At 35.7% G+C, this 10385-nt stretch overlaps 1 protein-coding gene across 2 annotated transcripts in view; it reads right to left on the bottom strand.

Moving 5' to 3' along the window:
* Window positions 1-4902: 4902 nt before the first annotated feature.
* Window positions 4903-10385, bottom strand: part of CHD1 (chromodomain helicase DNA binding protein 1) — a 71139-nt gene continuing 65656 nt past the window's right edge. For both annotated transcript variants that reach the window (XM_062212361.1, XM_062212362.1), the window contains 2 exons: window positions 9553-9763; window positions 4903-6398 (listed from right to left, as the gene is read on the bottom strand). In XM_062212361.1, coding sequence (XP_062068345.1) covers window positions 6056-6398; window positions 9553-9763 — 554 coding nt within the window. In that variant the 3' untranslated portion in view covers window positions 4903-6055. The remainder of the gene's footprint in view (window positions 6399-9552; window positions 9764-10385) is intronic.

The raw sequence follows: 10385 nt of genomic DNA, 5'->3' as shown, positions 1-10385 counted from the left end.
AACTGTACGTAAGTGATTATAGCATCTTTACCATCATAATAGCCAAGGCTGGAAATACAAATTTCTATCCAATTGGTGGATGGACAAACTGTAAAACACTCAGTACAAAGGAATTCTCAACAATAAAAGAATGAACTGATAAATCATAAATACAAAAACATCAATTGCAAAAGCACTGTGCTAGGTGGCAAGGAGGCTCAAGGGCCACATACTGTCCTGGGCAACATTCCTGCCGAGTTGAAGCTATTAGGGACTAATCCGTTGTTGTTAGGGGCTGGGTGTACAAGAAAGGAGCAAAGACAATGTATTTGGGATGATGAAAATGTTTCCATCTTAAATACGGTGGTAGTAATACAACCATGTAATTTGTCAACACACACTGTACACGTAGGAATAGCAATTTATGTAAACATGACAATCTTTTTCAGAGAGAAAAACAGCAAATACCACCAAGAGGATTATCATTCTTGCTTTTTCACTTCAACACCATTGAAAATGCAACACATTTGTCTACACAACAAAGTTCCAGTATTTGTTCACTATTAACAATGCCTCTCACCCTTTGTATTATTTTCACTAGCTTATCATTTCAGTTTTGTTCTCAGAAATGCTATGCCCTATGTCAGCATTACCAAACGTTTTGGCTTGCCACTGTTGAGCACTGTTATTACTGAAAACTTGAATACTTTATCAATATCTCATGATTCCATGAGTCTGTTTACTGACCTCGTTTTTAAACATGACTGATAAAAATCACCAGTCACTTGATAAATACAGAAATACTTAAGTCTCATTTCTAGAATGAAAATTGGCAAGGAAATGCTGCAGATAATGGGGTGTTTTGTTAACTTCCATAATTAGTGCAGAGGCTAACTGCAGTTATAACTAATCTAGTTACGTGTACATAGAAGCGAAAAATTGGCTTCTATTTGACCACTTAGGAAATATGCTGTGCAGAGGCAAGCAGTTATAGCATGTACTAGGAAAATAGTTTTGATCTACTTTATTCCTTTACTTTGTAGTAGAAAATGTTTTTAGATTTAAGCAAATAAACAAAAAGTCAAGTAGTGCGCCGTGCTAGAACACACAATAAAGGGATGTAAAAACTGTGGCAGGGTACTACTTAGAAGCAAAGTATAGTAGGTTGTTCCGAGAGCTGTGAATGCATTTATCAAAGATAAATTAGGGGCCGGTGCTGTGGCATAGCAGGTAAAGCATCTGACAGCAGTGCCAGCATCCCACATGGGCACTGGTTCAAGTCCTGGCTGCTCCACTTCCAATCCAGCTCTCTGCTGGATTTTCTCTCTGGCCTGGGTGGGCAGTGGAGGATGGCCCAAGTCCTTGGACCCCACGCCCACGTGGGAGACCCAGAAGTTCCTGGTTCTTGATTGGTGCAGCTTTGGCGGCTTTGGCCATCTGGGGAGTGAACCAGCAGATGGAAGACCTCTCTCCGCCTCTGCCTCTCTGCCTCGCTGTAGCTCTTTCAAGTAAACAAAATCTTAAAAACAACAACAACAACAACACACTAGGAATGAGGTGACACATGGGCAAAGAAAATGAAATCAGACATCTAGATTCGGACACCAGAGATCAAGCAAACATAATTATAAAAGTAAACAGGAAAAAACAAGTTACAGATGAACAGTGGCAGTTCAGTTCCCCAACTAGACTGGAAATCTAATTAGTAGCAGTTGACAATAGTGAAATTAGAATACAACCTGCATTTTTTGCTAGAAAAAAGTTTATGTATTATCAATGCAATAGGTATCTGTAGCTCAATCTAGACTGGAAAACTACTACGTAGTCTACAGTAGTAAAATTAGAATATAATCTACATTTTCTGCCAGATAAAGTTTATGTATCTTCAATGCAATCAGCATATGTAGCTCACATAGAACACTGTGTTTGACACTGTTTATACTTCTTCAGTCTATTATTTAGATCAAGGATCAGTTATACAGTGGAATACAGAATTAAAAGTATCTGATTTGGGAATCTGAACTACCAATTCTATTCCAAATAAAGGTGAGATAATTTTTTTCTAAGCTAAAGGACATGGTGGCTATGTAGCAAGGAAACCCCATTGACGAATTTAGGTTCTTGGGAAAAAAGATTCTCTTTTCCAAGTACTCTTTAATCCTTTTACATAGCTTTCCAATTCCTGGGTCTCTTTTTATTAGGAATTCAATTATTTTTCTGTACTGAAACCCATCCATTAGGTCAGACCTTTTTTTTTTTAACTAGAAAAAATTAGCAAGAAATTTTCTACAAAATCACCTGATAGTCATTGCTGGGGGAAAAATATCATAAACTGGGTCTTATGAATCCTAACAAAGTTCTGACACCTTGTTTCAAGGCATGTTTGTGGCATTACTGTCCAGCCATCTAACGTACAACACTCTCTGCCCACAAATCTTGTACAGAGTTCCACAATGCACCCTAGCTTTATATTTTGATGGATGCATCTTTATTAATGTTTTTATAACTTCAGAAACATTTATTTTTCTCATTTTCTAAGTGAAGTGCTACTCCAAATTCTAACAATTAACCCATAGTTGCCAATTTGTTTACATTTCCAATGAAGTTGGGAAAATCAAGAAAGGAAAAAAAATCCCATATTTTAAAATTAGTTTTTTTTAAATCCCCATCCTTTCTTACAAGTGATATTTAAATAAAGCTATGACAATCAATCATTTATGGTCCAAAGATAATTTCCTACTCAGAGTACTGTGGTGCAGACCCAAGAACCCAGGTATTTATCTTAATGAGTATTCCTAATAAATTTCATAAAAATGAATCTCAATTACAAACACATTCTGAAGAATTACTACATGTAATGTACCATGTCATACAAAACCTTAGCTTTTTACCAAGCCACCCACTCTAAATGAATAAATGAAATTCAAAAGTTTTGCACAGCTATCCACCATCTGAAAACTAACTTAACATACCCTAAATACAGTATCTTCTTTATAATAGTTGCTTTTAGTAAAGATCTTATTGTATATTTTATCACTTATTGTATATTATTAAATTGAAGAGGTAACTAGTACAATACTGAGTAATCTATCATTGAAAAATTAAATATAAAAGGATAAAATAACACAGGAGAATGAGTATGTGAAAGACAAAAAATAAGCATACTTTTTGGAGAATGTTCCTGTTATTTCTATGTATTAATGTTTTTCTCCAGTCTTAATAAATTTATGGCTCGTTTCTTTTCTATGTAACTAACTTCAGAAATAATGGACGTAGTTTCCTTCAATTAATGTTAGTTTTATATCTTCTCAAATCAGCTAATTACTTGACCAACATACTCAACTAATCTTAGCATTGTTTAAAAAGCAAAGCCCAGTGGGAGTGGCGTCTTGGTGTAAGGAGAGGGTAAAGCTGCTGCCTGCAGTGTGGGCATCCCATATGGGCGCTGGTTCGAAACCTTGCTGCTCCACTTCTGATCCAGCTCTTTGTTATGGCCTTGGGAACACTGAAGATAGCCCAATTCTTTGGGCCCCAGCACCTGCGTGGGAGACTCAGAAGAAGCTCCTGGCTCCTGATCAGCCCAGCTCCAGCTACTGTGGCCATTTGGGGAGCGAACCAGCGGATAGAAGTGCTCTCTCTGCCTCTTCCTCCTCTATAACTCTGCCTTTCAAATAAATAAATCTTTAAAAATAAAAACCAGAACTCATTTCCTTTTTTCTAAAAATGTGATTTTGTTCCATGAAATTCACACAACAAAAATGTCTCAAATACAAAGAGCTGAAATAAAAAATGCCAACCTGTATCCATTTGCTGTATTGATATTATGACTTCATAATACATTTGTAGTAAGATGCTGTCTTTTGGAACAATCATTTACAATGAATGCAGAGAAAAGTGAAAAAGCTTAAAAAATGTGTGCCACCTTTATATTTTTCATTTTTATACTTAATTATAAATTAGGTATTTAAAAAATTAAGTTCTCCCCTCATGTATTATCTTATATACCAGAAAAGAAACAGATATTATGCTTCAAGACAACTATAAATCATTTTTTTAAGAAAAAAAAAAAGGAAAAGTTTGTTTTATATGCATAGTATAAATTTCACACCTAATTGGATAAAAGGAAAATGTTATAAAAACACCTATGGGGGTCAGTGCTGTGGGTGTAGCAAGTAAAGCCGCCACCTATAGTGCCAGCATCATATATGGCCACTGGTTGAAGTCCTGGCTGCTCCACTTCCAATTCAGCTCTCTGCTATGGCCTAGGAAAAGCAGTATATAAGACAGCCCAAGTCCTTGGGCCCCTGAACCTGCGTGGGAGACCTGGAAGAAGTTCCTGGCTCCTGGCTTTGGATTGGTGCAGCTCCGACTGCTGCAGCCTTCTGGGAAGTAACCCAGCAGATGGAAGACCTCTTTCTCTCTCTGCCTCTAACTCTGCCTTTCAAATAAACAAATAAATCTTTTAAAAAAACCCTATAAGCAAATTTCTACAGATTTCTCCCATAGCTAAACAGCAGGGCCAAATATAGGAACATTATAGGAATATATATCCATGTAAGTATCAAAAAGTCAATATTCAAATTTGTCATATCATAGCATATACCCAAGGATGTATGCCATATGATTCATGAATTCCCAATGAATTTAGCGAAATAAAAAGTCTGTGGATAAATAGGATACATCATAAAATAGTACCTGCAAGGAACCAAAAGAATTGAACAAAAATTTCTAGGATCTAAGTCTTACTTCATAGAAAGAATCAGTCTTCAAAACAGACTTAGTCACAGTGCTACACATTGTCAATATTCAACTGCTTACCAAAATATCCTTTTTCTGTGAAGTAAATATTACTTTAAAAAAGTCAAGTTTAATAAGAATGCAGCAGAAAAATCTTTAAATTTTTCTTAAATTTAATATGTCATATATAAGGTTTCTATTTACAATCAGTGTGCATTGTAACAGTTTATATTAAAAGTCAATCAAAGTTTTCTAAAATGTTAACCTGGCTGCATAGCACATTTGACATTATTGCCCACATGAGAAAGGAAAACAAATGGATTTACAATAACTTTTGGCCATTCTGGATTCTGAAAGTGTTCATACACCTACCCTTTTAAACCAAATGCGTCTGAAAAGTGTTTCCAGAGCATGCAGTTTAGATTTTACATATTATCTCACCATTTTCTTTAACTACAAACACAACATTGACTAAAAAAAGGGGGAAAAAAGGGAAGAAATAACATATATCTAATAAAATATTCAATATAAAAAGAGGACTAATGGAATTATTAAGTGGCCCCTTTCCCCATCTTTACATTCTAAACAATGATTTCATCAAGACAAATCATTAAAAAGTGTTATTACACTGATTTTTTTTAATAAGAAGGCCTGAGTTGGTAGGGAAAGGAACAGTCAAAAAAAGCCTGAGAAGGGGGAGAAAGTAAGGAAAGCTCATTTAATCCATTTACAATAATTTACAATTTTTTTGTAAAAAGGCATAATAATAGATCACAAACAGGAAATTCCTGGCTATATTACAGATATAAGTACAGAATTTAAATATTCAAGCTTGTGATGAAAAGCGGCAAGGTGGTCGCAGTGTACAATGTAAACAAGTAGCTTTGGAAAGTGAACAAAGTCCTTGAGTGTTTTTTCTTTATTAAGAAAAGAACTCTCTTTCATTCTTTCCTGAAACATGATCACAGGTCAGAGCAAAGTTCATATACAAACATAATTTAAATGGAGGTCAGTCTAAAATCACTGACTTAAAAACAGTTTTATCCAGCCTATATGGGAGGGCAGTGTTGAGGTCCCTGTAATAGTAAACATTTTCCATTTCTTTAAAAAAGAAAAAAAGTACTACAATATTTGTAGCACAGTGCAGCATAATCCTTAAATATAAAAATATTTTCTCTTCTGTTGGGATAATAGACCTTGCATCCTGGAAAGAAGTAACAATACTGCTACTGATAGAAGATCTGTTTATATCTTTCAAGTCATATAAGGCAATTACTGTGTTGGTTTATGATATATGGCTAAAAGAAAAGTCCAGAAAGACAAAACATATCAGTTTTCGTTATGTTTTCCGACTACTCCAGGTATGCTCAGGTGTACTTCTGTGTTCAATTGAGTGTTCAAATGGAGATCTGGAGCCATAAGGAGACCTCTGATCCAGTGGTGACCTAGGGCCACTACTGGAAACTCTGTGGTCCATCTGCCAATCTGAGTGATACCTATAATCCCTGGAAGATTTATGGTGTGTATATTCAGAACTTGACCGGTGGTCTGAGTGTAATCGATGATCAGAATGAGAACGGTGATCAGAATGAGATCTGTCTTTTAACCCTTCCAAATTGGGTCTGTGATCTCTACTCCTGTGATCATCCAGTTTTCTGTGTTTCTCTCTATCACTGTAGTACCTAAAAGAGAAATTGAAACTTACAAATTAATAATGTAAATTAAAATGCTTCCAAATAAACAAAAGTCATATTAAAAATAAAGTATAAGAATATTTTAATTGTATAGATTAGTGTTTCATTGCAAAACTTCATAAGTTAGCTTAAAAATCACTGGAAATATCCCTTTGAAAAAATGATTTGAATCATAATAGTTTTGCTATTTGATATATAGCATATTGAAAGAATCTAATTTTAAACATGCATTTTAGAGAATTTGCTACTTTATATTCTATATATCATTTGTATCTATATATCTTAATGGTCTGGAAGTTAAAATTAAGGGAACTAAAATTAAACAGAATACCCCAGAGATCACTGCCTTTTATTAACCTATATGAAAACACTTTGAAAGATGCTAGAATGTAGCCTGTGAAATAATTTTACAAAATTGTTATGCGTTAGTAATACCCATTACAAGCTTACTCCAATTTGACTGGGTACATATGAGCAGAATTTGATGTAGGAATCACCAATGAGAAAGGTACTTCACATATAAATGTGGCAGTTTAATGAGAAATAATTTCTAAAATGTTTGCTTTTTCCAATAAAATACACTAAGCTTAATGGGCTTTTCTTGTTGATGAAAAGATCTTATCAACAAGATAAATTAAGTCTGTGAAATTATATATATATATATATATATATACCCTAAAAACATGGCTTTTCCTTTTCTTTATATGCTCATTTCTAATTTTCAAAACCATTCTACAATAGATATTATGTTCCTAGTATGACAGAGCATCTCCAAATTATGCAGTAAGTGGAGCCCAAAAACAAAGAATGTCTTCTAATTTCTTTTTTTTTTTTTTTTTTTTTAAAGATTTACTTATCTATTTGAAAGGCAGAATTACAGTGAGGCAGAGGCAAAGGCAGGCAAGCAGGGAGGGAGGAAGGATGGGAGAGGTCTTCCACCTGCTTGTTGACTTCCCAGATGACCACAAAGGCCAGAGCTGAGCCAATCCAAAGCCAGGAGCCAGGAGCTTCCTCTGTGTCTCCCCACGGGTTTAAGGACCCAAGGACTTGGTCCAACTTCCACTGCTTTCCCAGGCCATGGCAGAAAGCTGGATCATAAGTGGAGCAGCAGGGACTCGAATCGGCGCCCACATGGGATGCCAGCACAGCAGGCAGCAGCTCTACCCGCTACGCCACTGCACTGGCCTCTAATTTATTTTTCATCTCTTCTCATTAATTATTGAAAATACCCAATTATCAATAAAAGAGTAAAATGTATTCTGCTGGATTATTATATTTAGGTTGCCTACAGTTCAAGGGCTTCAAAAACCCAACAATAATGGGAAAAAAAAAAAAAAAAAAAAAGGAGGTACTTAGCAATAGCAATGACGATAACATCTAGGTCGTCTACATCCTACATCCAGGTACCTGAATTTGTGTCCCAGCTCCAACTTGCAATTCCAACTTTCTATTAATGCACACACTGGGATGCAATACGTGTTAGCTCCATTACTTGGACCCCTGCCACCCACATCGAAGTCCCCAGCTGAGTTCCTGGTTCCTGGTTTCCTTTTAGCCCCAATCCAGCTGTTGCGGGTATTATTTGTTTCTCACTCTCTCTGCCTTTCAAAAACAGTGAACATACAGGAAACTTCCTGGTTTCAGGACTACTTCAAACTGCTGAGTTTAACCTCAATAAGGTATACTTACATAAATTTTTTCTCCCCATTACCTCTTTCAAAATACAAAATACAGAATTCTGTACCAAATTAGGATCATTATCCCATCAAGCTTTTATTTTTCCTATTACAAAGAATATGTGAGCAAATATTGTCCAAAATCAATGAGTCCTATAACTCAATTCTAGAACTCCCTATATTAACTTTTACCTTTTAATTCATATTTTGATATCAATGATGTAACTGAAGACCTTTATTTATTTAATTTTAGATACAGACTTTTTATTTATTACTTTTTTGCAAAAGAGAGAGATCTCCCATTCCCTCTTTCACTCCCTAAATGTTTTCAACAGCCAGCATTGGACCAGGATGAAGCCAATAGCCTGTAAATCAATCTGGGTCTCCCAATGCAGGTGGCAGTGACCCAAGTACATGAGCTACCACATGATCAGAATCAGCCCTTAAGGCATTCAGATCTGACTAAAAAGCCCAGGAGAGCATTTCAGGCATGGAGAGCCAAGACACCATGGCAAAAAAATAACCTTGATGAAGGATCTCTGTGAGTGAGATCCCAGTGGAAAGAAGGGGCTATCAAAGAAGGATGTACTTTTATCTGAAGAGAGAAGAGAACTTCCACTTTGCATATGGCTCTGTCTAAATACTGACAGAGTTTGTGGACTCAAAAGGCTTCCACAGCCTGGGCAGTTCACTGATGTTAAAAATCAGTGTTCATTGCTAAATCAACAATAGGAGTCACTGTGCACTTACTCCTCACACTGGACTCTGTCTTTAACGAGTTATACTATGAGAATTAACAGTAAAACCTGTCTTCAAACAGTACTTCATATATTTGTGTGTCTGTGTGGGTGCAAACAGTGGAAAAATCTACTTAGTATAGAGTTGGTCTTCTGCACATAAAGTGAGTTAAAAATGAATCTTAATGAAAAATGTAATGGGAAAGGGAGTAGGAGGTGGGATAAGAGTGGGGGTGGGAGGGCGGGAATGCGGGGAATAAACACTATATTCCTAAAAGCTGTACATATGAAATTTGTATTCATTAAATAAAAACCTTAAAAAAAAAAAGCTGCAGTCAGAAATAGAGCTGAGACTCAAACGAAAGCACTGGGTGGCATCAAAATCACCACACCAAATGCCCAACCCTCGGTTCTTAATATTAACATAAAGTACGATATATCAATGTTTCTTTTTATAAACAAGCACCATTATTTCACAAGAATTGTTTTGAGTGCATGAAGATGAAATTATTTGACATAACAAACAGAGCAAACAATATCAAAAGGAGAAAGACCAGTATGAGGACTCTTCAAAAAAAAAATTTGTGGCAAATATATAATATGAAGAAATTATTCACAAATTTCAAAAAAGTTTTTGTACCAAAGTAAGTGTATCTTATAATTCCATATTCCATAACTTTCTAAAGTGTCTTTATATGAGCAACATTTCAAAATGATTGTCAATTGTACCTGCTGTCTTGCTTGTAGTGATCCCACTCACGATGGTCTTTACCATTGCTGAAACAAGAATAGGGTCTTTTCCTGGAATCATTCTTCTTGTAAGAATCTCCCTGGTGCCGGTCTTTATGATGATCATGGTACTGAGACAGGTGTCTATCAGAAGAATAACTATCCCTGCTGCTGTCATCATGATTTGTATTCTCTTTTAACCTTTCCACATCTGTTAGATTAAGGAAAGCCCAACTTTTATTCAAATGATTTAAAAGAACTATTTCAACTCCTGGCAAAACAAAATCAGTTCCCAAAGACAAGCAGTGAAAGCATTCAGACAAGTTCTGTAAGAGCCGTACCACAGCTTAAAAAGTGTCACTTAATTCTGAAAATTTTGAAAATTACAAATGAAAAATATGGGGTCCATTCCCTCATGGACAGATCTTTTTAGTCACTTTCAGATAGAAACAATGTACCATTATTCCAAATGACATAAAAAAAAATTTATTCTATAATTTCTACAAAATATTTAATTTTTAGAAACTGGCAAAATATTGATTTATACAGAGGATAATAAGCTAAAACAGATTGTTCTTAAGGAAATAGATCTTTAAGGTAGATAATGCATCTTCTCAATATAAGCAATTTAAGGGGGCTGGCTTTCTGGCACAGCAGGTTAAGCTACCACCAGTGACAGAATCCCATTATTAGCAAGGTTTAAGCCCTACTTCCCATCCAGCTCCCAACTAATGTGCCTGGAAAAACAGCAAAGGATGGCCCAAGTACTTGGGCCACCACCACTCGTTTGAAATCTACATAAGCTCCAGGGTTCCTGGCTTTGGCCTTGCCCA

The sequence above is a fragment of the Lepus europaeus genome, chromosome 15, assembly GCF_033115175.1.
Source record: "Lepus europaeus isolate LE1 chromosome 15, mLepTim1.pri, whole genome shotgun sequence".
In the NCBI taxonomy this organism is placed as follows: Eukaryota; Metazoa; Chordata; class Mammalia; order Lagomorpha; family Leporidae; genus Lepus; species Lepus europaeus.
Note: the sequence above shows the minus strand (reverse complement) of the source record. Positions and strands in the feature narration are given on the sequence as shown.